Source organism: Plectropomus leopardus, chromosome 4 (genome assembly GCF_026936395.1).
Source record: "Plectropomus leopardus strain MGB_pleo_1.0 chromosome 4, ASM2693639v1, whole genome shotgun sequence".
NCBI classification, from domain to species: Eukaryota; Metazoa; Chordata; class Actinopteri; order Perciformes; family Serranidae; genus Plectropomus; species Plectropomus leopardus.
In genome coordinates this window covers 20083420-20110902 of record NC_142179.1, presented here as the reverse complement: position 1 = coordinate 20110902, position 27483 = coordinate 20083420, and the positions used below count along the sequence as shown (strand labels likewise).

The 27483-nt window shown below is 39.0% G+C and overlaps 1 protein-coding gene across 4 annotated transcripts in view; it reads left to right on the top strand.

The window, feature by feature from the left end:
- osbp2b (oxysterol binding protein 2b) overlaps positions 1 to 27483 on the top strand; it is a 66895-nt gene that overhangs the window by 31110 nt on the left and 8302 nt on the right. For 3 of the 4 annotated variants that reach the window (XM_088076779.1, XM_088076780.1, XM_088076781.1), the window contains 12 exons: positions 9837 to 10087; positions 16003 to 16201; positions 17912 to 18035; positions 18715 to 18781; positions 20536 to 20688; positions 20777 to 21022; positions 21493 to 21613; positions 23260 to 23363; positions 24943 to 25038; positions 25425 to 25609; positions 25736 to 25956; positions 27133 to 27150. In XM_088076779.1, the coding sequence (XP_087932905.1) occupies positions 9837 to 10087; positions 16003 to 16201; positions 17912 to 18035; positions 18715 to 18781; positions 20536 to 20688; positions 20777 to 21022; positions 21493 to 21613; positions 23260 to 23363; positions 24943 to 25038; positions 25425 to 25609; positions 25736 to 25956; positions 27133 to 27150 (1785 nt within the window). The remainder of the gene's footprint in view (positions 1 to 9836; positions 10088 to 16002; positions 16202 to 17911; positions 18036 to 18714; positions 18782 to 20535; positions 20689 to 20776; positions 21023 to 21492; positions 21614 to 23259; positions 23364 to 24942; positions 25039 to 25424; positions 25610 to 25735; positions 25957 to 27132; positions 27151 to 27483) is intronic. The other variant, XM_042488046.2, reaches the window with a different exon arrangement.

The following is a 27483-nucleotide window of genomic DNA, read 5'->3' as shown; positions in this document are numbered from 1 at the left end:
TGGGTGATACAGCTCAAATCAAATATCATGATATTATAAACCAAATACCTCAATATTGCTATTGGGCATACATTGTAGGGTTGACTGTTGGTGCTTTCACTAAATTTTCACACAATGAGATTTTTGAATATTTTTGAATAGTCATCAGTATTGTGGATATAATGACTAATTGGGTAAAGGCAAATAACAGAACAGTTAGAACTGTGAAGTTCAGAAAATTATATAATTTTACTGTAATGCTGCCTTTAAAATCTGGAAAATACAACAATTACATTATTACCATATCCAAAATCTATAATATCCAATATCTTGTCTCATATCACAATATTAATATAATGGAAAAATGGGAAAAATTATTAGAATCCCAGATGTACATTGAATCCAGCACAGGAATGCCAGACTCTGCCACTAACATTCAAAATATATAATAATAATATATACAGAGTCATTCTAAATGAATTGAAGGGCAGTTTCAGAAAATAGTGGCAACTTAACTTAAGATAATGTAAAAAAAAGAATGTTAAAGATTATACTTTTAAGTGAGCAATAATTCTATATCTCAAGAATATGCATGCATTATGATCGTGTGCATGTGTTAGTTCATGAACGGCTATTTTAAAATTGCCACACCCAAGAAAATCACTTAAGACTGGAACTAAGATACACACAGAGTTGTGGAGTTGCACCTGATATACTGTGCCTCTATTGATGAGAAATGCCTCTTAAAAACAATAACATTGTCTTATTTTTATGTTTCCTTTTATACATACCAGCCCTGTTTTACAAGAACTGGGGCAGCTGTCAACAGAACCTCCTCTCACAGCCTGAGCAGATGTTTGCATGAATGTAAATGCAGAATTTATGTGAGTGTGACCATGCATTCAGTTATGTACGCTTACCGGTCTTGTATACATGGGTTTTTAATTAAGCTCTTTGCCTTACAGTGATCAAAATTATCTCAAATATAGTGTAGATCAGGCAATGAAGAGAATATCTGCAGACTGTTTCAGCTGGTAAATGCAGGCTTCACATTTTGCTAGTTGTGATTCATTGTCTCTATAGAGCAGCAAACCTTTTTTTATTACTGCAGTAATTTCCTGGAAATCCTGTCACAGTGACCAGACTTGTGTAGATGAGCAAAGTTATTATTCTAAAGTTGTAGGATAATTAATGATCTCAACCTTCAGATTATAGACATTATGCAGTAAGCAAGAGCCATTTTCCTCTCACAGGTTTGATGCACCAGCTGGGAATTCATAAAATGTATTCGGCAAACCAGAATATAAATCTAAAGCTTAATAGTCAGCAGTCTGATCGCTTTTCTTTTTGTCTATCCCAGCACATAATGAAAAATGTTGCAGAATTATATCTCATTGCTTAGTTGCTGCAGTTTGCTGTTAATCTTTTCTTTTGTTGTTTGTTGCTTTCGGAGAGTGTTCGATTGGATGCAGGCTGTACTGCACAGCTTTGAGGACAGTGATGAGTTGCACTGCACAGTTTCTCATTTGCTTGTGGAGAGCTGAGTGGCGTAGTACTGGCTTTAACCTGCTGTCTCCTCTGTTTGTCTCCTTGTGATGTATCTCAGGGGAGGTATGGAGCCAGTTAGCAATTACTGGCCAGGATTACACTCACTCCCCGGGGACGCATCTTCACTCTCCATCTACCTTGTTCTGTCTTCTGTATCTGATGTACTTCTCATATATTCCCTTTCTCTTGCACACTCCATCAAAACAGTCAGCTGCAAAACACTCATCTCACTCTTTCTTTGCTGTCACTACTGAAATAAATCTTTTTTTAACTACATGTACAAACTCTCTCTGTGGTTGTACTATTGTATTTGCACTAAGGCTGCATAAGTGGAATCATTATCTGATAATCATGATTGTTTCAGTGCTGATATATATATAATATGCATGCAGAAGCAAAATTATGACTCTTGAGCAATAAAAAGTGACATGGTGTTGGTGTGATAAAGGAAAAAAAAATAGAATGAGCCAAATAATAAGAAATCACCACATAACACTGTATAATAGCATATTTTAGTTACCTGCTTATTTGGTAGACCTACAACTATTTAATGCAGTTTAATACAACAGCAGCTATAAATTCTAACTTTAGAATGGTTAAATATGAATACATTTTTGTTAAAACTGATTGCTGATATTTTGCCACTTTATTTATAGGAATGAGGGTAAACTAAATATTAGAAAAAGTACGTAAGATAATATAAATCACCAGCGTCACAACCTGCAGCTGCTAACGTGACCATAAAGTTGAATCAGAACCTCTTAAAAGCAGATTAGATGAACATTATAACATTTATAAATGTAGAATTTATTTAATTCTGTCTCCTAGAAATGACATTTATGGACAACTGATTTGCAACAGCGAATAAGTTTGGGAGGAAACATAATGCATGTTTTTTTTTTGTTTTTTTTTTTAACTTTGTTCATTAACATATCTGTCAAGTCACACAAATGTCAACTTATTTCATTTATTTGCCTACAGTGTCTGCTCTTACAATGCAGTATGCTTGGGTTATATGGTTATGTTTAGGCACCAACAGCACAAGGTAAGTTTGTTGTTTTGGTTTGATATAAAAAGTCCGAAATGACACAGCATGTGTACTTTCAAAGTACAATTTTTACCCAAGCTTATCAAAATGCATTTGTTGCTTAAACCAAACCTTGTGTGTGACTAAATTGGGGAAACCACATTAAAACTGTAGTTAGCCAAACTATTGGCTACTTCACAATGGAAAGTAGTTTAACTATATCTTTACTACTCTCAGAAAATTATCTTGTCAAAGTAAAATTAGTTTCAAAAAGTAGTTAAACTATGTTCAAACTGCATCACAGAAATGAACACAGTCTGAGTCTGGAATCTCATAGTGTGTGTGTGTGTGTGTGTGTGTGTGTGTGTGTGTGTGTGTGTGTGTGTGTGTGTGTGTGTGTGTGTGTGTGTGTGTTTGAATTAGAGACTAGGTCAGGCCAATCCTCACCTAGGAAGCTTGAGGATGTGTTTTAATTTGAGGATATGGAGCGATTGTAGGGGTGGAATCAGTAAAAATGAAGTAAAATTTAAAGTATTTTACTACAGACATCTTGGTTGTAAACCAAAGGTGATTTTAGTGAAATAGTAGACGATTGTCATAAATTGACAACTGTGGCCAGTGAGTTGTGACATTGTGCCATATTGTGTGCAACAAATGTAATTAAAATACTGTGAAAATGCAGTTTGTGATTTACTACAAAAAGTACATGACCCAAAGTAGTTAACTACTGAAAAAGCTACTGAGATTTGAATGTAGTGAAACTGCATCCCAAGCAAATTGTGGTTAAACTAGTTATTGAACTCCATGTAGTTGAATATTCTACAATGCTGCCCAGCATCTATGTGACTGTTGTATGGTACGTAACTGAAGTTGCCTTGTATTAGTATTGTATTACTTGTATTATAACATTTTATAGGTATTATATAATGGTAGTGCCAAAGAAACAGGGTGGGATTTATTGCAGGGCCACTGTATTAGACTGCATTATTTTTAGTTAGGTGTACCTGAACTAAGTGTAACATCTGTTTTGATCTTGATTCTTCCCAAAACACTGTAGTCTATGCACTCTGACAAAGGCCTCATTCGGCTATACGCATGAAATTTAAGAATTCACTTAAATTTTAGGGTAATATAAATCCTGCATAATGACATAGAAATGATGTTGCTGCTGGCATGTTCGTTTGCTCGACAGTCCACAGCAGCACACAGTGACTCTGACCTGTAAAAATGAACTGTAATAAAAGCTATTTCTTTGCTTTAAAATCGTGTTAATTTCTCCAACTCTAGTTTCCCCTCTGATTAAGCCTTTCAGTATGCTCAAATATCATCTTTAATCCAGAGGGGCAGGACATTTCTCCCATGTGCGTGGCTGCTCGATGTGCACATCTTTCTGCCACAGGGTGACAACTTGTCAGCCGGAGGCCTGGCTCCACTGATCTGACAGCCTGTCCTCCGGGACGAGCAAAGAGACGAGCCCTGACAGTGGGACGGCAGTGAGACTGCTGCTCTCCCAATTACACTCTCCAACATGTTATTGTCCTGCACCCTCTCTTTCTCTCTCCCTTGCTCTTTGGTGCTCAAAACTGAGATGCAAAAAAAAGAAAGGAGTGAAGGGTGAAGAAGCTGTGCATATATTGAGGTTAAATAGAAGATGAGAGTTGACATGTTGTGACTTGATGAGCTGTGACCTGTAAGCTTGTATGCCTTAGACACAGATATTTGCTTTAATCTTATCATCATCTCCTGAGAAGGGGGGTTCAGTGGAAAAACGGTGGGAACAGACTTTCATTTGTGTCAGTGCAGGGTGTTCTCCAAGGCAGCGGACTGTGGGGGAAGGGGGGAGGTAGACCGCCCTTGAGACATGACTTGTGTGGTAATAGGCTCCTGGCCTTGCCTCGTGGTGTCGATTGCTACGGAGAGCCATCCATCCACATCTGCTGTTGGGAAGGAAGGGTTGGAAATGTGACTCTGATACACAGACCATATAGACAAGGTATTTATTGACACAGATTTATTGTAGAACCTAGTCTTCACTTTTTATTCCAGGTGAGTGATATACGGTTGATAGCTTAAACCAGTTGTCCAGTAGTTCTTGAAATTTTATTGATCCTATATGGATGCGGCTCAGTGAACCAAAAGGACATTGCAGAAAGGGCATTTCTGACACACATGTGAAGGCTTCATTTTAGATCAAAGAGAGCTTTGTATCTTGGTTTCTCCTCAAAGTTGAAGAGTGTTTGTACTATAGAGCCAACAGCCAAACGTGCAGCTCGTAACTTGTTTCAGTGAGATTTAGGAAAGAGAATTAGATTTGCAGGCGATGTGCTGTAAGCAGTCTCCACTAAACAAATATGCCTTGGTACATGTGACAGTTTATTTTTAAGTGGATCGGCTTGGAGCTGCTGAACTCATTGGCAGAATGAGGGTGAATAATGAGAGCAAGGCTTCACTGCAGTGCTGCAAATGTCTTCACTTTGCCATTTATTTTAGTTTTCTCTTAACCCTTTGAAACCTGAACAAATTGGTTTGATTTCTTTCAAAAACATTAGGAGAATGCAATGAGTAACTTAATAAGACATGGCCCAAAAAATAGCAAGAAATAAGTAAAAGGTTACATAAAAACTACCTGAAAATAAGCTTTAAAAAAGGAAAACAAACAAGTAAATGATGTGGAAATACATAATTTGTAATTAGTTTTTGGGAAATTTTCCTGTAGTGTTTTTTTTAAATAATTGTCTAATAACCCCCCTTTCCCCATGTTTTTGAAAGAAATCAAGTCAATTTGTCTGAATGCAGCTCAAGAACACTGATGTTTAACCAGATTTTAAAGGGTTAAATGCCCCAACTGTATATCATCATTTAAAGTTGGAAAAAAAAGTCAGCTGGAGCCAATTTTTCTGATTACCTTTGAGTTAAGTTATAAGTCTGTCTTTTATCATATGAGATATGTCAAAATATCATTTTAAATAAAATTCTTCTTTTCTCACCTCCTTTACTTGTAAATTGTTAAAAATACTATTGAAGACTATTTTGTTACTCTCTAACATGAATTTATCTAATCACATGTGATTTGGGCCAGGATTATTGTTGCCTCGTGGGAGGAAGTTCAAAATCAACTTTCCAGCTAACACATCTGTTTAAAGCTGCTCTGCCGAAGTCACGCTTTATCAATTCAAGGCTTTTTCATTATCCTCTCAGACTCTCTCTGAACATAGTCACATCTCTCGCTGTCTCTTGCTTGTCTTTGCACTGCAGCTGCCCGTCTCTTGACTCACACTCCAGTATATTTTCTGACTTTACGTTGTCAGCTTTTTCCTCTTCTTCACCTGCATTTCTCTGCAGTGACGTAATTGAACTTCAGGGTAATCTGATTCCTGTTCTATTGCTGGCCGGTAATGTACGCACAGATTTCTGATTCATGCTCAGTTTAGGGTTTGTTGTTGATGTCGGGCTGCTGGGTTGACCTTTGGCTGGACTGTTTTGTTTTTGTCTGTCCTTTCTAATGGCACAGACAGTTTTGTCTCTCTGAAAGCCTTTTCAACATGTTGACACATTATCGCTGAGGCTTGAGCTCAGTGCGTGTGCTGCTTCTCCCTGACTGAACTTTGGTAACCTTTGAGTGAAAATGGATGCCCAGGAATGCAAACATGGTGAGAGTTTTTTTTTCTCCTCTTTCCTTCGTACATTTGCTCACCCTCCCCTGGTTTCTTTTCTTTCTGTCCTTGCCCCATCTATTTGTTATCAATATATCTGATGCTGAAGTACAGTAAACTCAACACATCTTGTTGTTTGTGGTCATATTTGTAATGTTGTTGTGTTTATTGGAGCCCAATTTACATTTTAATATCAGCAAGTTGTAGTTTAATATGTCTATCTGCTTCAGAGTATAGGCAATGCTAGGCATTAGTCTATACAGAAAATGAATTTGATCGACTCTGGTTGTGTTGCTGTTAAAGTGAAGTGAAAGGAGATCATATGTCAGCTAATAAATTGCAGAAATGCCAAAGATGTGTTTTGAGGCAATTTTAAAAAGAGACTACAGCCATGCTGGCAGCTCTGTGAGGCTGTTCTTAGTCACAGCAGTGTGTTAAGTTTAGCGCATCGGCATGCTAACATGCTCTCAGTGAGAATGATAATATGATGGCAGGTACAGTGCTGTTAATAACCATTTTAGTTAAGAGATCTGCTAATTAGCACTAAACTCAAAACTACAGCTGAGCTGAGGATGATGAGAAGTCCGTTTTATTTTTGTGGTATTTGGTCATGAACTACTTCTTCTACATACACTGTTGGACAAATGGCAGTTTTGACAAATAAAATGTCAGAAGAACAACAAAGTTTTTACTATTTTTCTGTCTGAACCAAATTTCATAACAACCCATCTAATTGTTAAGACACTTGACTAAAATCACAGATGTCAAACTTGTGGTCATGCAACATGAAAAGTCAGAAGATCAGCAAAGAAATAATCATCAAGGCACAATGAATATCTGTACAAAATTTAATAGAAATTTAAATCCATTCATAGATGTTCAGTCTGAACCAAAGTAATGCCCCCCCAAAAGACCAACTTACTGTCTTCCTACGAGCATCATTTTATGACTTTGTAAACTTTCAAAAATTTTTTATTGGTTTGGTCTCAAAATGGAGAAAATGTTAGGCCATACTCTTAATACTGTCACGTTTGCTTTGACTGGTGAGTCAAAAACTGTTAAAAAAAGTAGTGGAGTAGAGGAACCTCTTCATATTATTGTGCAATGTAATGCTATTATATTTAACAAAACTAAATTTTAAAAACATTGTAATGGGAGCATTAGCATGAGCAGCAAACCACTATTTGTTCTGTAAAGATATAGCCGAGTAATGGCATCCTGACCAGAGAATGAAGTAATGCCCTCTCTGCGTGTCCTTTAATGTGAGCTCCTCTGTCGTTGGTTGTAGTAGCTCGGCTGGCTGTGCGTGCATGTTAGTGCATGTGAGTCCCTGTGTGGTTGTTCTGCATTGTGCTCATACAGCAGTTACTGCTGGCAACACCAGCCAGACCCACGTTTACACTGTTAGCTCTGTCAGCACTGTTACCGTCTTTGTACTGCCCGTGTTGTTAGTACCAATAACTGTTAGCCGCTGGCTTAGCCACCTCAATGTTGAGGGGCATGTGCAAACAATCCCAGCTCAGACTCTGAATCATACATGCCCTGAATGTTGCATACAGCTCCTTTAACAATACTATATCCAGTGGAGAGATATCTCTGTGCTGCTTGTTTCTCAGTTAAGCTTTATGTACTAAAGGTCCTGGTCAAAGGTGAACTCATTATATTGCTGTTACATGATGTAGTCCTGAGAATGCCTGGTTACCCGCTTCCCCCAGGCGGAGATCCATGTTTAACTTGCATGGTGTGACAGTCTCTTCCTCTGTGAGGTCACAGCCAGCTGCCATGTTCTCAGGAGAAAGTGTTGCTGTAGTGCTGCGTCTCACCAAGACTATGACAGTTTCTCCTATCAGCTACATAACAGACCTTTTCAGTGTGACAAAGCATGCTCTGTATGGTGGAGTGTAGAAGACAGCAGTTTCTACACATTAGAAGGTCAGCAGGGTGGATTAGAGGGAGGAGAGGCTGTCTGTCACAATTGAAGAAATGTATTTCCCATGTTGAGATAAACAGTGTCCTAAATGTCCTTATTTTTCTCCACATCCTCCTGCTCCTTTTTGTCTGTCATCTGTGTTCACAGTTTTAGCAGCAGCAGTAGTTTTATACATCACTCCTCAGGTGGGATTGATGAGATGTGACTGTTTCTGAGCACGCCAGAATGTGTCCAGAGGAAATACGCCAGCATTGAAGCTGCTTCTTTTAATTTTTTCCAGCCATATGGGCTTGCTTTGTTAGCTGTATTTAATAAAACAGAAACACACAAACACAGATGCTTTCATGCTGAGGAAATGTTCTTCTGTGTGATTGTAGATTTGATACACAGGTGTGCAAATATTTCTCATCTACTTGAATTTAGAACATCAGGAGTTCCTTTCGTCTTGGATTTCTGACTTTTACAGTGTCACTGGGCTGTTTATGGACTCTGGTCTTACCCCTTATATTTGTCTGTCTTTCTGTGCGTGTGCTTGCAGTGTGCGCATATGTGGATACAATGCAGGGCTTACGCTGCAACACTTTCCTCGAATGTTCTATTTAAGCTCAAGTAACCTCTCTTTGGTGACATCATAGTGAAAAGGCAGTTGCTACTGCAAAGGCTCATGGGCATGGACAAGCTGTGTGTATTCAAAGGCCCTGATACAGCTTTCCTTTACATTTGATAGGACACTTAAGATTTCTGCAGACATATTTAGTGTGTCACTGCTGTCTGATGTGTTTGTTTATGTGTCTAAAAGGAAACCATCTGTAGTATCTGATTAACAGCTTAATTAACACTAATTTCATCAGAAGCACAAATCACTGTTAAATGAAAGTAATTTGTCTTTAGATTTTTAGGGACATGTGTAAATCCACATTTTCCTCTTACCTGTGGTGCTAATTTATCAATCTATATTGTTGTGGTATGTGAGTTGTTAAGTGTTGGAGAAATTGTCTGTAGAGATGTCTGCCACTGTCATTTGTAAACTCCACAATAATGTCTCTTTCCAAAAATCTTGAATTGATTACTCAAGAAAATCCACAGATCTTTTGTGAGCATTTTGTAGGAACAATTTTCTTTCTTCCAAACAACACCTGCTAAGTGTATCACCACACAGAAGGCTGATATCTCCAATACCTGACAACTCACACCGAAACAACACAGACTGAATATTACTATAGGTAAGAGGATCAATATGTGTTTTTGACTTTGAAGTGAATTGTCCATTTAACCTTTTTTTTCTTCGCCTTTTTATTATTTAACGAACAAAACCAGGAAAACAACACTTTGTGGCCACTATAGCTCCCTACCTTTACTGATTGAACCCTATATTGACAGTATAGTAAGTCTGTAATGAAGTATATGTCATTGAGGTTTGTCAGTCAAGGTCACCCAGCAATGAAGGAGTTGGATATTTTTTGCCATGGTAGCTTGGGGAGTCATTTCTAATAGGAAATCTATCATAAAAAAGAGGGTGTGTATGTTTTTTGCATTTCAGCAGCCATGCAGGCAGACTTTTTACACAAAATTTTTCCAAAGGAAAACCTTTCTAAATTGTTTTTGTTTATCTTCTGTCATGATAAGTGTGCAAACAAATCCCAAGACTCCTCTCTATTTCAAGACAGTATATATGTAAACTTTGATCTCTACCTTGCAGATGATTCGGGGGACGAGGAGCCTACATCGCAGTCGGACCGCAGCGAGATTCAGGGCACCCTGAAGATACTCGTCAGCAAGCTTGATGACCTCAGCACATGTAATGACCTGATTGCCAAGCATGGGGCGGCCTTGCAGCGTTCTCTGAGTGAACTCGAGGGTCTGAAAGTCCCTGTAGAGGGCGGGGAGAAGATCAAAGCAGTCAATGAGCGAGCCACCCTCTTTCGCATCACTTCCAATGCTATGATCAATGTAAGTAGGTGGGACAGACCACACTTCACAATGCCGCAGCAGTGAGCGCACGATCAATGCGACACTGAAGCTAGTCATCTATAATGCTCTGGTTAGTGAGTGATGAGAGATGAGATCACTTTACAGAGAGGCATTTTTAACAAGCGTTGTGAACTGCAGGCATGAAGACCGCTGACCTAGAGAAGCACTAGATCTGTTGGAGCAGTGTGTAGGTTTTAGTGGCATCTAGCGGTGAGGATTGCAGATTGCAACCAGCAGAAATTTCTCCTGGTTAGAATTTCTTCAGTGTTTTTTTGCACAAACAAACCCAAACAAACATACCAGATTATTTATACCAGCAAAAACACTGAATACAGCAGTTTCAGGTAACAGATCAGTGTTTCTCCAACCCTGTTCTGCCCAGCTCCTGCTAATGCTTGCTGATCTTTTTTTGTCTGATAACTTAAGATCGAGACATTTTAGAGGTTGTTACCTTCCAGCTGAATTATCCACAGAGGTGTATTTGTCTCCAAAACCAACAGACCCAGTGATTTATACTGGTGAAAACACTGACCAAAGCAGTTTCACATTAAAAAAATCAGCAATGCTGCTTGTTGAGGAGGGGTTTCTAACTAGTGTGGCCAATGCAAAAATGCATAAACACCAAAATGTAGAGCCAGTGTTTGGTTTGTCCATTCTGGGCTACTGTAGAAGCAGGGTGGTGAACATGGCCGACTCTGTGGACGAGGGCCCACTCCCTATCTAGATATACACAAAAGAAACTTTACTTTTTACAGTATGTTTAATGTTTAAAAATGATTATCTAAAACTAAATTGGTAGAGTTGAGGGTGAGTCCCGGTGCTTGTAGCTTTATAACATTTCAGTACCAACATATCTGCTGTTGAAATAAGTCAGTTGTATTTGTATGTCCTAAAATCACACGTTGACTTTTTGGGCTGTGCAGTTTGTACATTGTACATGAAACTCCATCCTTGTTTTAAAATTTAAAAATTTGCCTAGTTTTCAAAAGAAATCAAATCTTTTTTTTTTTTTTTAATTTCAAAGGTTTAAAAACTTGTTAAAGGTGTACTAACATAACAAAACCAACTGATGTCAATCCAGGTTTCAAAGGGTTAAAAAAAACTTTGAAAAAGAAAGAGAAACCTCTGGAAAAGCCATAGAAATACCCTCTCCCAAAATAACATATTGCAGCATGGCTTTACCTTATCAGCCACATTTAACTCAACACAACAACAAACACCACTTAGATTTCAGTGACCACCATGTGTTGGCTCTCATTACCAGCATATGCTCTACTGTATCTGGCTCTGCTCCACTCTCCTCAACGGTAAATACCATGGGCTTTACAGTGTGTTAGTAGTGGACAAGAGGTCAGGGAGAGTCGAGGTCCTGAAGGAGTGATACTAGATATTATAGTGGGGGGTGGGGGACAGGAATAGCCCCTGCTCCCCCCTCTCAAACCCCTCGACCCTATCCGCCTGGTGAGAAATGTCAGAACCTTCTTGACTACAGTCAGACAGACAGACCTGCTCTGATTTAAACAGGACAGTCACACAAGGTTTGCCTTTTGTCCCTGCTTCTCTCTCTTCATGATTTTGTCGATAGCACTGTGTACTCATGTGCATGTGGATGTTCATTTTTCCCATAATGCATGCCTGTCTGTCTGGCTTTTAGCTGTAAAATAATTTAGTCAGATTTTGTTGTAAAAACTACACGTGTGTTGACTTTGAGATAAGGTTTTAATTCTGGCAGTAAATTATAACTCCTGACTGCTTAAGTGTGTGCTAATACAGCTTGTTAAGAGACTTGAGTCACACTGTTATGACATGTAAAAAAAAAAAAAATCTTGATTACACTCTTAGATTATGTGAAAGGCCGTTGCTCAAAATGAAGAGCCCTTTGTTTCTTGCTGTCATCTATTTTCTTTATTAATGGTCATGGGAAATTGAGAGTTACTGGACAAGCAGTAAAATAGACCCTCTTGGATTGCCCAACTCATTAAAATGCCATTAGGTTTGCCAAGAATGTTCTTCTAATGAGAAAGAAGTGCTGCCACAAATTGTGTGGTGATTTTGGTCTTGTAAATGGCTCTTTTAAGCAGAAAGCAGTGCAGGATTTTGGTATTTGGAAATCTGCAGACATATCTTCAGCCACTGTTAAGGCATTTACTTGGATATAAATAAAGTTTTACGTGCTTTTCCAAAGAAATTGTGCTATGCATGTAAGGAGAGGTTAAAGGAAGAATTTATCCCCAAATAAAAACTACATATTTTTCCTTTTACCTGTTGCGCTATTTATCAATCTAGATTGTTTTGGTGTGAGTTGTGGGGTGTTGGAGATATTGGTTGTAGAGTTGTCTGACTTTTCTTGAATATAATTCAACTAGATGGCACATGGCTTTTGGTGCTTAAGGCACCCAAAAAAAACCTTTGATAAACTCAACAGCAATGTCTCTTTCCAGAAATCATGATACAGTTACTCAAGATGATCCACAGACCTTGCTGTAAACAATTATGTGTAGGAACTATTTTCTTTCTACTGAACTACACCCGCTAACCACATCAATGCACAGAAAGGAGCATGCATCCACTCATGGATAAAAGACTATTAAACATTAATGGCGTCCTCCTTGGTTGAGCTGTTATGTCAGCAAGCTCAGTGATGCTAAGTGAGCTAGCAGTAGATGCATGCTTTGTTCTGTGCATTGATACTGGCAGATGAAGAAAATAGTTCCAACATAAAACTGCTCTCAACAAGGTCTGTGGATTATCTTGAGTAACTGGGTCGAGATTTGTGGAAAGAGACATTGCTGTTAAGTTTTTTAAAATGTTGGCATTTTGAGCTCCACAAGCCCAGTGCCATCCAGTTTCATTATACTAGAAATAAGGCAGACATCTCTACAGCTGAATTCTCCAACACTCGGCAACGCAGACCACAATAATTTAGACTAATAAAGAGCTCTACAGGAAAGAGAAAAAAAACCTGTTTTTGATTTGGGGGTGGACTGTCCCTTTAAGGGTAGAAGGAGGCCATAGCGGCAAGACACAACTGCATGCTCTGTGTGATCTGACCCTGGCCTGTGGAGAGGGTTGCATTAGTTCATTTAGTCGTGATGTAACTTGTTGGGTGTGTCATTGAATCCAGGCTCTTGCCTTTTTGTGTGTACATGCTTTGCCACACCTACCACTTTATGTTTGTTTGATTTAATCACATGAAACTTAAGTCAAGTTCATTGTACGCTTCTCCACATCTACATCATTAACAACTTTTCATTTAAAACAAACTGATAGATAGATAGATAGATAGATATACTTTATTGATCTCAAAACTGAGAAATTGGTGATGATGCCACCTCTTACTTACTTGTCCCCTGCTGCATGCCCATTCACTTTTCTTTAGCCTTTATCAACCCTGTCTTCCTCCTCAAACGGAGGTCACATGCAGTCTGAGTTTGCAGCAGAGACTCAGCATAAAAAAGTGGAACTGTCATACTTTTTAAAGTGGGTGTTGAGTTTCATATCATGGGCATGTCTGAGGAAGTGGACCATAACGTAACATGCACTTGTAACATTTAAAGTGAGGCTCAGATATCGAAGTGTAGACACTTCATGCGAGCTGCTGGAGGTAAGAGTTTGATTGGATGTTTTTGATATCAGATGTTTTGTGATTTCCATTATTTCTGTTTTGAGCAAAAGAGGGTTATATTTTAAAATACATATAGCTACAGAAATGTAACATTTGAACATTTGTAAGGGATAAGAAGTACTATCGACATATAATGACTGAGAACCATTAATCATTCTTAAAAAAAAATGTTTATCAGTAAAACCACTTGGTCTGTACAGATGCGTTACTTTTTTAAGCAACAACAACATGAGCATAAGTCACTTCAGTTATTGATCTATATGTTAAACAAATTAAAGGTGTTTTCCTTGCCTTAATTGCCCAGCCTTAACACACAGGATAGTTCTAAACTTGTCAGTAATGGTGTGGCATCTTGATTTTTGGAATAACATAATACATTGAGTTATAAATTGGCATTGCTGGAGAACACATTTCATTTTAGGCTTTTTCATTTATTTTTAATATGAAATTAAATACATTTTTTAATAACTGTATGACTGTGTGTTTATCAAACATGCCACTTACCCTCTGTTCAGGGTCAGAAAATCCACACTTACGCATGATCAGTGAATGGTCATAGTAACTACATGAACAGCATGAAATACTGATGCTGTTGGTGGTGTGAGTGTCGTGCAGTGTTTGTGTAAAGTTATAGTTTTAGCTCTCGGTTTGAGTTGTTTCTGTTCCTGGTTTCTTCTCTCTCTGTCTTGGCCATATATGAGGAAATGTCAGTTAGGATGTTTTGCAAGACAGCAAGTTAAGTTAATATGGTTACATTCTATATATAATATATATAACAATACATCTTAAATTCAGAGCGTGGGTCTTTAACAGAGGATCTGGCCACCCTACATGTTATTGAAGGCCCAATTTACAGTGATATGCAACTCAGTTTTATACAATAGATGTAGTACAGGGTCTCTGTTCTGTCGCTCTCTCGGCTAAGGGGTACTTGGTCTGCAAAATTTTGAAGACCCTGGATTTAAAGCATTAATTTAGTTGCTTGGTAGGATTAAAGACTTGTTACACATCTTGAATACACTAAGAGATGGCTTTCAAATGTCACAAAAAATATGAACTCTTTCAAACACAGGACAAAACAGTGTATCAGTGTAATATTGTCTGTGTGCAAGACAGAAAAAGCGTGAGAGAGAGAGAGAGAGAAATATGCTGCATTTGGTCGGGGGCTGAAAAGTATTTGTCATCAGACAGATGTCCTGTTGTCTGGAAACATATTAAGGAAGGAGTCAGGTGTTACCGCATCCTTGTTTCTCTTCCTGCTGCCACAAAGTGATACTGCACTCTCACAGGCCAGGACACGGATTATTTGAGTGTCGCATTTGTCCCTCCGGCTCGCTGCCTGCAGCCACATCTTTATCTAAGTAGTTCAGGTTAACTCTCAACAGCCTCCTCTGACTCTGAAAGAGAGACTTGCTGCAAACACTGAGAGGAACATATGTAAACATGTGTTCCACTCATGTGGGAAGAAGAATGACGAGCCCCCACAAAATGCTACAAAATGCTGGATTGTGATGAAAAAATCTCCCAAGATTAATGAGAAACCCCCCTCTGAGGCCCACTTTGTCACATGACATTTTCATCATGCATGTTGTCAGCAGTATGTTGTTATTTGGGTTCATTGACCTTCAAGTGCACTCCATGGCAATGCGGTCAGACAAATGCTGACATGTAATAAGCGTTTGATCTGAAGTAACCTCTCAGTAAAAGCAAGGCAGCAACAATGATGCCCCCGCTGGACGCAAATGTAGTCTGCTCTGCAGTCAGTTTTAACCTCTAGCTCATCACTCAATGATGCTTTCTATGTCTATACTGCACCCCGTGGCACATTTGACACAGCAGGCAGACACAGTAAATGCTTTGCAAACAGCTCATTAAGATGTTGACGACTGCTTGAAACAATGGAGATAAATAGCCTTGATAAAAATGATTGTTATGAATGTCTTTTTCAATCCCAATGTTCTTCTTGTAATATTGTTGTAAGACTTCAGGAAAAAATATATCTTAATGATTTTTTCCACTATAGTATTATCTGTTGACTCGAATGAGGGTGGAAGCATTCATAAAGAACCAAAGCAAGCCACTCATTTCTAAAATCATCATTAAATGCCAAAAGCTGATCTGTTAGTCATAGTGTAGCAAGTATAGAGTAAGTTGCACCTTGTTGAGAAAGGTGAACACCAGATTTTTGTATCAAATGTTTATTGTAAAATTTTAACTTTAAATTCTGCCTATGTGTTTATGTTCTTGTGTGCATGTGCCCCCCCCCCAGGCGTGTCGAGACTTCTTGGACCTAGCAGAGACCCACAGCAGGAGATGGCAGCGGGCGCTGCAGTATGAGCGAGAGCAACGTACCCACCTAGAGGAGACTATTGAGCAGCTTGCCAAGCAGCATAACAGCCTGGAGCGAGCGTGGAGAGAAGCACCCACGCTTGTTTCCACCACGCCCAGTGCCCCTACTGCCAACAAGGGTGAGACTGACTGTGTGTCTATGTGTTACTTACTCCTGTTGGCCTCAGCGAGGACCTCACTGTACTGGCTAAAAGTCATGTGTGACCTCAGGCTCAATATTATAGACAGTTCTCATGTAGAGGAAGGTTTTTTTGAAGTTGTGTCATGAGGTTTGGATTATCACCAATTTAGATATGGTAATTAACTTTTACCAGGTTTTGTAGGTCATGCGGTCTCTCTCTATCCATCACTTTGTTTAATTTCCTGTTTGCTTACCCATCACCAACATCTTGAAAACAAGCGACCAGCCTGGCACAACATTTGCTGTGTTCATCCATCCTCCAAGAGGAAGAAACCTATAGATTCTAGTGACCCTATTACCTTACCCTTAGTGTAAGACTGCCCTCTTTAGAAAAATGGCAGCACTAATTAATACCAAAATGGGTGTAACTTTCTTGTAGCACAGCAGCACTACACAGCTTTTTCATTTTAAATCAGATATTCTAATTATAATTTCCTTCTGTTATATATGTATATTTCTTGATTTTTCATTTCATGTTCTTTACTGTATTTATGTTATGCACCAACACATTGAAGCCAATTCTTTGTATGTGAAAACCGACTTGGCAATAAAGCAGATTCTGATTCTATTTAACACATCAGGGAGGAAGACACAGTTGATGGATAGACATTCAAGAACCCTAACAACCCAAGTTTGTGTTCAGCCAGTGACCTTCATTGTATCTCTCTATTGCTGTCTGTAACAGGGGCTTAACAAAAAACTGAAAAACATTTTATGCACCAAACAAAGCAGTATTAAAGAGGAGTTGCTTTTAAAAGAAAATGATGAAAAACAACAGTGTTATTTAAGCCTTTGAAACCCAAGCAAATTGGCTTGATATTTTTCAAAAACACGGGAAGAGAGCGAGGAGTAGTATAACAAATTAGCAAGAAATAAGTGAAAAGTTACAAGAAAATTAACTGAAAATATTTTTTTAAAAAGGAAGATGTGAAAAAAAAACAACAAGAAAATGACCTCAAGAAAGTGATACTTTTTTTTCTGTCACAAAATTTTAAATACATAAGAGTGTGTATATATATATATATATATATATAAACATAGCTCTTTGGATTTTATCCCTTTTTTTGTAACCCCCCCCCCACCCCCCATCCCTAGCTAATCAGATAATTCCCTTGTCACCTGTTAATTATTTTTTGTAGTTGCTGATTATTTTTTCCTGTGTTAATGAAAGAAATGCAATTTTTTTTTTTTAAATTTTTGCATTTTTCAGAGGTTGAAATGGTAATGAAAGGTATCTGAATGAAAGGTATCTGAATGCAGCACATGAAAACTGATGTCGATCCAGGTATTAAAGGTTTAAAATACAATACATTTTGTATGGATGTATGGCTTTTAAGTGACTAAAGGTCATACTTTACCACAATTTTTCAATAGAATCTCTTTTAATTAAAGTGTTCTGATTATTGAATGTTGGAAACTGAATATAAGAAGCACAGCCTGAGGAGCTCACATCATGCAGGCTAGTTAACCAGCAGGAACATTGCCGACTTTACTAAGCTGATTATTCCTTGATTAATCGCCATGGGTATGTGATTATACGCTGCTCTCCCCTGAACTCTGTAGAATACAAACTCACCACCATGTGATGATGGCTGTGCTGGCTTTGGATTCTGTTTGCATTTACTCACAAATGTACATCTCCTGACAGGAGGGTGTGAGAGGCTGCACAAAGAAGAGGCGAGTGATGAAGATGAGGATACTGAATACTTTGATGCCATGGAGGATTCCCCTGCATTTATCACAGTGACTGCCACTGAGAGCACACAGCACAGGTCAGTCACGCATAGAGATCCATATATTTTTAAATTTAGCCAAATAGCAGAAAAACTGAAAGACAGTTACAGGGATGAAGGTTTAGCTGAGTTTTAATTTATATTCTGCATGTGCACAATCATTCTGTGGATGCTCTTAATTTGTCATAATAGTGAATTTGACTCTGGCTGACAGCTAAACAAGCGTGTGATAATAGCCACACACTTACACACAAATTACAGAGTGGTGTGCCCTTCGCATTTGGATTTTATTAGCTGTGCTCACTCTGAGTTGAACACAAAAATAATAATATAAGACCCTGACCCTTGTCTGCTCTACTGCAGCAAAATAACCCAAATTCTATTTTAGTTTTTGCTCTCTCAGTACATTTTGATCGCACATTTGTTGGATGCATTGGAGTCAGTTTCTTTCTTTTTATGCTTATGTCTTGATCACCTTTAGTGTTCTTCTCATCATTGTTATGGCTTGTCTCTTGCAACATATCCCTCAACTCCAGTGGCACCATTAATAATGGTGGAAACAGCTACACAGCATTCAGCTGTAATACCCGCCAATCTGTTTGCTCCCTTGTGTGTATTGTGCTATGTGTGTGCGCAAGTGGAAAACAGAGTGAGAGGGACATAGAGTCTGTTAATATGTCCACTGCTCATTGTAGAAAATGTGTTCATTCTCTTCCAGGCGATCTCAGAGTAATTTGAGTGGGGCGAGCGGAGGTCAGCCCAATGACTGGAACCAGGACGACCATGTAAGTGTCAGTCCCTAACTAGACTGACTAATAGGACTGACATATGTGAACACTGCTGAATTTTGTAATATATCATTTATTTATTTATTTATTTATTTAAGGAGATTTAATGGACATGAATCCACATTTAAACAAATGTAAATGTAACTAAGTTAGTTAGGGAGCTAGTTTTTATCAGTATTCCCTTTCCTAGAAAGAAAAAAATTAAAAGCAATATGAAAATGTACAATGTACAAATGTACAATAGTTAAGACAAACAACACTTAAGATAAAATTAAACACAATATAGTTAAATATGTACAATTTAGAATATATAACACAATTTGACAATATGAGCAAATAAATCCAAATAGATGATGCAGGTACAATGCAAGTACAGCCCTTTTAAAATTAGTGAACAATATCCTAGCATCAGTGTTGATATTGTTGGTTCTCAACAAACCATTTTAATCTCAATAGAGATGAATTTGTACTGCTAGAAAACTCAAGCTCAATGATTTATTTATATAACCATCTTCACTTGCTGTTCTCAACAGTCCAACTCTCCTACCCTGCATTCATCCCGTGCTCACACACACACACATGCAGCCTTTTTCTGTGTGTGTCCCGCAGTGTCGTTGTCACCCCTGTGGTGCCAAAGATACACAGCTGTTTCATTCCACTAAACATTAATTACCAGTCAAACATCTGTACTTCTCTCCCCTCAACTCTCCCTTGCTTCTCTCTAACATACATCTGCTTCCTCTGTTCCCGCTCACTCACTCTGTCATTCTGTCTCCACCTGGTGATGCGCCACAAAGCTGAAACTATTTCTCAAAATTGAATGTTCTTTTTTTTTTTGTAACTTTTAAGTTTTAACTTCTTAACTGTTTATTCGGGGAGTTTTCCTAGCACACATGCAGAATCTCCTTGGGAATAAATATGTCTGTACAATTCTTAATGCAAAGAGCATGTAGACATACGCATATATATGCTCACATAGTAATGGAACAAAACAAACAAGCAAAAAATAAATAAATAATTTAACTAAAATAAGATAAAATGCATAAAATTAAGAAAGTAAAAATCAAAGGGCATATAATAACTTAATTAAGGGAATAAATTTGGGACTACATCCAAACTCTGACAGGGTTAAAAAGAGACAATCCCATTTGACCCTGTCAAGGTCCTTCTCTGTGTTTAGCGCGATAAGTATATCAAAATGTTGAGTGTTAATAGCCTGCATGTGAATAATATTTAGCGATCTCAGAATATTAAAAACAAGCAGCCCATTTTTCATTAATCCTGTTTGGTCTTGAAATATTAGTGTTGGGAGAATGTCCTCCAAGTATATTGCTAGAAGCCAATATTTTATTTTCAACATCAAGTAAGCTCATTAGTCTGTATGAACCTGGATCCAATGGATCCTTTTCCTTTTTCCTGGATTAGGGAGATGCTTGCTTGATAAAAAAAATGGTTGGAGATAACTTTTAACAAGCGCTTCATTCAACACATCCAGTAGAAATGGTTAAATTTGACTACTGAAAGCCTTATAGAACTCTGAAGTGTAGCTCTCTGGGCCTGGGGCTCTGGAGTTCTGCACCTTTTGTATGGCTTGTTCTATTTCTGCTCTTCTTATGGGTTTTTCTTACAGTTCTTTGTTCTCATGACGTATGGTTGGAATGTCCATGTCTTTCAAAATTCAATATTCTTTCATGCAAAGTTAAAAGTCAACCTTCTCATCCTCCACCCCTTCCCCTTTCACCAAATCCCAGATGTCTCCGAGCTGTAATGATGTGTCAGGGAAAGAGCTGCAGCCCCGCAGACAGAGGCGGACTCATGTCCCCGACAAGCCCAACTACTCCCTCAATTTGTGGAGCATCATGAAGAACTGCATCGGCAAGGAGCTCTCCAAAATTCCCATGCCTGTAAGTGTGTGAGTCATGGCCCTCCTCCTTGCTGACTGGTTGACGTAAATCTGCGTGTGTCTCACATTTTCTTTACTCAACCATTTAGGTAAACTTCAACGAGCCTCTGTCGATGCTGCAGCGTCTCACCGAGGACCTGGAGTATCATGAGCTGCTGGACAAGGCGGCGCGCTGCGACTCCTCACTGGAGCAGATGTGCCTGGTCGCTGCCTTCTCCGTGTCGTCCTACTCCACAACGGTGCACCGGACAGCCAAGCCCTTCAACCCCCTCCTGGGCGAGACCTATGAGCTCGATCGACGGGAGGAGTTCGGCTACCGCTCTCTGTGTGAGCAGGTAACAGCATGGCCATAGGGAGAATTTGCCGACACAATCCCACCCCTTTTTGTTCGGGGTCCTACACCAAATTTCGAACAGTTTACTACAGAACGTCAGAACCAAAAAACAGCACGTTTTTCTTGACCTCAAGTGTGACCGTGATGACATAAGTGGGCATGTCATATTCTACAGGTCGGAAAGGATGGAGAAGGCAACAATTGAGAGGGCAAATGAAAACTGATGACACATCCTTGATTACAATGCTTTTGCACAAAACTGAGGGAAACATGGGTTTGTTTCTTAGATAACACCATGGTTCCTAGACTCCTGAAATGAACTATTTCAAGAACCAGAACTATTTTGGTGGAAAAGGCATATCACTGACGTGCATGCACACATGTGACACGTATAAAGGGTCAGCTTGTGTTCTCCAAACAAGCAATTTGCTGCTTTTGTAATTATACTGTGCCTCTATCTTTTTTTCTAAGGTGAGCCATCACCCCCCTGCAGCTGCACATCATGTGATTTCCGAACGAGGCTGGACCCTGTGGCAGGAAATCACCATCGCCAGCAAGTTTCGTGGCAAATACCTCTCCATAATGCCTCAGGGTAAGACATTTCATATTCAGGGGGAAGCAAACAAACTATTTGAGTGAAAAAGGTTCCATCATGCAAATTCAACAGCCACACCACGCAGAGTTTACCTGAGAAGGACTCCACGTCCCAACTGAGGGTAGCTGACGACTGCGCTGCCTGCTACACAATCTAAAGCCAGAGAAAAGGCATGAGAATGAATCACGAGGAGTTTATGACCCCTTTGACACATACATAAAGTATGGGTATAAAGGGAGCTCTCTATTGCACTGGGACAGCAGAGAGCAGGGGCCTGTTGGCTCAGATAAATGAGAGATTTGATAGATGCAGGTCCAGCCAAGAGATGCAGTGGTATTTATCAGCCTTCTCTCCCTTCCTGTTATATGCCTGCTGTGAGGTGCCATGTAATAGAAAAAAAAGTCTTAAGTGGAAAGCGTTTACGGTTAAATTCATGTTATCAGTTTTCCAGGGTTAAGCCATACTGGAAATAGGTGGGAATGTATTGCCTGTGCTCAGGGGCGTAACTGTGTTACATGATGTGTTTTTCAGCCTCTGCAGATAGAATTGACCAAGTTCACAAGCGGATTTAAAATCACAAAAACAAACCTACAGTCTAACACTAACAAAACACAATGTAACATGACTTTTAAAATGCATTATTTAAAAGGGATCATATACAGTTTAACACATCAATATTACCATTTGATGCACCATACCAGAATATAGCCAAGAGCCAATTTGCATATGTAGTCCCTCAGCAGGTCAAAACACAGCAAAATAACATAACAATATAAAGCTGAACAAAAAACCAAACAAAAAAACCCACACACACAACACCAACAATACACACAATAGCATGTGATATAAAAATATACAACGAAGAAGACATGAGACAGACTGTGACATAAAACTATACAAAAACAAGTTAATGCTTGTCAAATTAAAAACAAGTTACAAAGTCCAAATTTCAAGGTCAGTGAGTACATAGGCTGAGCAGCTTTTAACTGTCTTGTCAAGGTGGTTTTGAAAGTCCTGATAAAGCTGCAGCTCCTCACATCGTCAGTCAGTGTTCCACTGATTTGTAGCTTTTACAGAAAAAGCTGACTGCCCAAATGCAGTGCGACAAAATGATGTTAGTGTTGTACAGAGGATAGTTTTGAGGATCTAATGGAACTTACAGAGTGAGTGTACACAAAGTTACATAGCAGAGAAGGAGCCAAACCATTAAGAATTTTATTTACCCAGCATTCATTTTTTGTCATTTAAATTTGTATTTAAGTCTTTAGATTAATAAAACACCATATGAAGCAAAACTCCAAACACTTCAATATAAACAATACAACCATCTTTAAAAAAAAACAACATACATTTATCAGCACATAGGCATAATATAGTAAAGCATGTCATGATTTTTTAGATATAGTGCCACTTTGAGTGACGTTAATTAGAAAAAATAAAATAAAATAAAAGGACTCTTCCTCCCTTGACATGTCCAGGCATTTATTTGAAAATCTAAAATTCCCAAAGCTCAGTAAATTGTATTTCTTCAGTATCCTTCAATGATGAAAGTGCTGTGGTTTCACCTTCAGGTCTGTGATTGCAGGTAGGTAACAAAGCAGCTGTGATTTTTCTTTTCTCTTTTTTTCCCTGTCCCTCATCAGGTGCCATTCACCTCCAGTTCCACTCCAGCGGGAATCACTACGTGTGGAGAAAAGTCACCTCCACAGTGCACAACATCATTGTGGGCAAGCTGTGGATTGACCAGGTCTGTTTGTGAGCATCTCTTATTAGTGATCATTCATCCACAGCTCCAAACCCACAACTTTAATGCCTTTGACCTTTGAGAGTAGCCTGTTTTCCTCTAGTATTGTTGTCGTAGTGTTGTGTGGTAGAGACCGACAGAGCAGAGCGCTGTGAAGAAGGGAATCAAAGCCTTAAAGCACATGAATAAGGAGCTTCAAAATCTCTAGGGATTTATCTTCAGCTTTGATCTCTAATAACACCCTAAAATAACAGCTTCTTCTCTCTGTGAGATGGCCCAGTTATATAGCGGGAGGGTTGGGCTTCACATCTGCATGTCTGTCTGTCAGTCTGTGCAGAATGGTGTCTGTCTGTTTGGAATTACAATTCTTTTTTTTTTCTCACTGTTTTCTGTTTTTATTCATGGTGTGCGTCATATCAGTTTGCATGTCAGTGTATGTGTCTCTGTGTATGTGTGTGTGTATGTGTATGTGTGTGTCACCTTGGACGAAGTCCTAAAGAATAATTATGGCAGATTCACTGAATTATTACTGTCAGAAGCACGTTGGTGTGTGGAATAATCAGACATCTTGGCAACAGACGACTATAGGAATATCAGCAGTGACTTATTAAACCAGAGTATAATGAGTTGTTGATATTAAATAGTTTACAAATATCCACTATTTCCTGGTTATTTATGGCATTTCTTTGACAGTGTTCATGCTGATGTAAATGATTAAATGTGTGGAGTTTTGTGAACTTTTAGCATTTGGCAACAACACTAGCAAATATATGACTGCATTTCTTACTTCATAAAAAAAAAACAACATAAAACGCTTTTTTTCATGTTTTGAAACCTCCATTGTTTTTCATTTTGTGATAACATTGCAATCTGATCTTCTACTTTTTTGAAAACCTGTTTTTATTTTTTAAAAGTTAGGATACATTATAGTATAGCCTCACAAAAAACTTTGCACACAAAAAAGTATCCAAACAAGCTGTTACAGTTATTTTGGCCGTAGGCACCTAAGTTTCAGATACTAGTCTCACAAAAGACAAAACCACCTCTGCATGCTCTCTGCAGCTCATCCACCAAGAAAAAGTTTCAATAATATTTACACTTTTTATTGTTTTACTTTACTTTTTCCTTCTCCCACGCCTCCGTGCATCATTCTGCCACTCTGCTGCCCTCTGGTGCAGAACGGGGTCAGCCAAACAACTTCATGTCAAACTAAGGAAACTATTCTGCTCCTGCCTTCTGTGCTGCCAGCGAGCGCAGCTGCAGACAGTGCTGTCAGGAGCACAGCAACTGAAGCATCAGAACATTTTCACCAGCATTTGACAATGAGACAATCTATCACATTTTGGATTTATTTTAAACTTAGATGCTGCAAAAGACAAGAATGTTTGTCACAGGTTAAAGCTAGGTGCGGGACTTTTACATATTAAGTTCACATAATGCTGATTGAACCTATCGCTGCCAGCAGTGAAAGCTCTCCATATTTCACAGTATACTGTTTTGTTGTCTGGTGTCTGTGGCGACTCTCTTGCTCTTGTGCACTGAAAGTGTGTCCCTCTCTCACTCTTTGTCTGTATTTGTGCAGTCAGGGGACATTGAGATTGTGAATCACAGGACCAAGGAGACCTGCCAGCTCAAGTTCTCCCCCTACAGTTATTTCTCCAGGGACGTACCTCGGAAGGTAAATGCTTCCTTTCCTCTTCTATTTACCCAACCTTGGTATGACGTCATGTGTTGAGGGGTTAATTTGTGTGATGCTGCCTCCTGCTGGACAGTACCAACACTTATATTAGTACTTATTGTACAGTAGTGCGATATAGAGGTCACATAGCAGTAAGGTAACCTCCCCTGGAGTCGTACCAATTATCTAAAAGTGGGGCACAATGCTGCCTTCCTTGGTAGTGACTGATTTGGGACAAGCTAATGGGAGTTCACTGGTGTCCTGCCTCCTGGACTGTGCATTAAAGTGCTTAACATTAGGAGGAAAGGACATGGTGATACATTTGGAGCTTCCTTTAGTTTCTTCATCACCCAGAGTCTGCTTTAATTTTCTTTTGCTGTTTCCAGGTGACAGGTGTGGTGGCAGACAGTGGAGGTCAGGCTCACTACATCCTCTCTGGTACATGGGATGATAAAATTGAGAGCGCCAAGATCGTTCAGAGCAGCCGAGGGGGCAGTGGATCAGAGGGCAAGCAGAAGACGGTCTATCAGACATTGTCGCCCAAACTGTTGTGGAAGAAATACCCTCTCCCGTAAGTCTCATCAGCCTCATGAGGCAGAACATTGCATATAAGTAGTTGCTGCAATGTTCAGTCAATATCATTGATTGTACAGCATGGCACTGTGTAACTCCTGTCAATTTCCTCTCATTCACTCAGGGAGAACGCTGAGAACATGTACTACTTTTCAGCGCTGGCACTGACCCTGAATGAGCAGGAGGACGGAGTGGGACTAACCGACAGCCGTCTGAGACCCGACCAGAAGCTGATGGAGGAAGGGCGGTGGGACGAGGCAAACTTAGAAAAGCAGAGGCTAGAGGAAAAACAAAGAGCTGTGAGGAGGAGAAGGGAAGCGGAGGCCTCAGATGCGCTTGATGAAGGTATGAAAAGGAGAACAGGAAGTGTGGTGTGTGATAGGCAAAGAGTTGCTGAATAAATGACAGACACAGCAGGAGGAGGTTGTTTTTTTCTTAGAGCATCCAGCATGTTTGAAGTAAAAGTGCATGTTCTCCTTTAAAAATCTTAGATAACAGTTGTAGCACAAAGAACCATGAAAATAAAAAGACCCACAACATAATTAGAACATGCGAAAGACAAAAGATGTTGTATATAGACCAGGGTTCCTGCAGATCCTTAAAAAGTCTCCAATGGTATTGAATTCATTAATCTAAAATTGAGAATTGGGATTTTATGAATCTTTGTTTTCTGAATTTGCAGCATTTCATAAAATCTTAAAATAAAGTAAAATAAATTTACAGAACCCTTCTCACATCAATGACAACAAAAAGTTGATGTTTTATGTTACAATAAATATTTGGGTAAAATTCTTCCTAAGCCCAAGTAAAAGATGTAGGCTCATGTTTTTTTCTTCCACTTTGTTTCTTTTAAACATGCTCTTAAATTTCATTCAGAGTCAAATTAATAAAGTCTTAAAAAGTCTTAAATCCCGATAACCCAGCCTTAAGCTGATGGAACCCTGATAAATAAGCAGAGAACTAAAAAATGACTCAGGGAGCATTTTGGTTAAAAAAAATAAACAAAGAATCATCCGGTCACAAAGCTAGAAATTGGAAAAAGATTATCCTAGAGTGAGCCGTGTGTGGAAGTTAATAGTTACATGCAACAACTTGTAACATCCAAATGTATTCCTTGCGGTAAAAAGTTTACATGTAGAATACAGCATTCATTCTGCTGCTTTGCATCATTTTCCGTGCAGGAATACCCTTATTTGGCATCACCTATTTATGGATATCTTTCAGCTTTATTGCCCAGTTTAAAACATTTGTTAAAAGAGGAATCAAAATGTAATCAAATGTAACGAGTTACATTACTTTGATTGAATAATTATTACATTTTTAACACGGAAGTTTTTGAAAGACAGCAGGGCTAAACACAAAAGGTCAGGTTATACTAGACGATGGACTGAACTTTTTGGGAACTCAGCAGAAACTTTTCATCCTGGTGGCATTCCTGTGTGTGTGTGTTGTGCGTAGGCTAGGTTTGTATTTGATGTACCCATGACTTGTCTTTCTTTTCCTCCCTCTATTGGTGGTCAGAGTGTGATTATGACTCTGGTGAGTGGGGGTTGCCCTGTGCCCCTCTGTTGTGCATCACTCCCACACACACACACACACACACACACACACGCACGCACGCACACACACACACACACACACGCACACACAAACAAATACAAACTCACGCACACCCCTCATCCTCTGTGTGTCCTCTGTGTGGTCTGCCTCAGTGTGGGAACTGCATGATACCCCTCCCATGTCAACTTCTCCAGAAAATGGCTCAGGAAAAACAAAGGCTTTTTCCTGTAAAACATGTGACATCTTCATTTAGAAATAATATATTACATGAAACAACAGATACAACTCTAAAGTATTCCTAATATGCTGTGG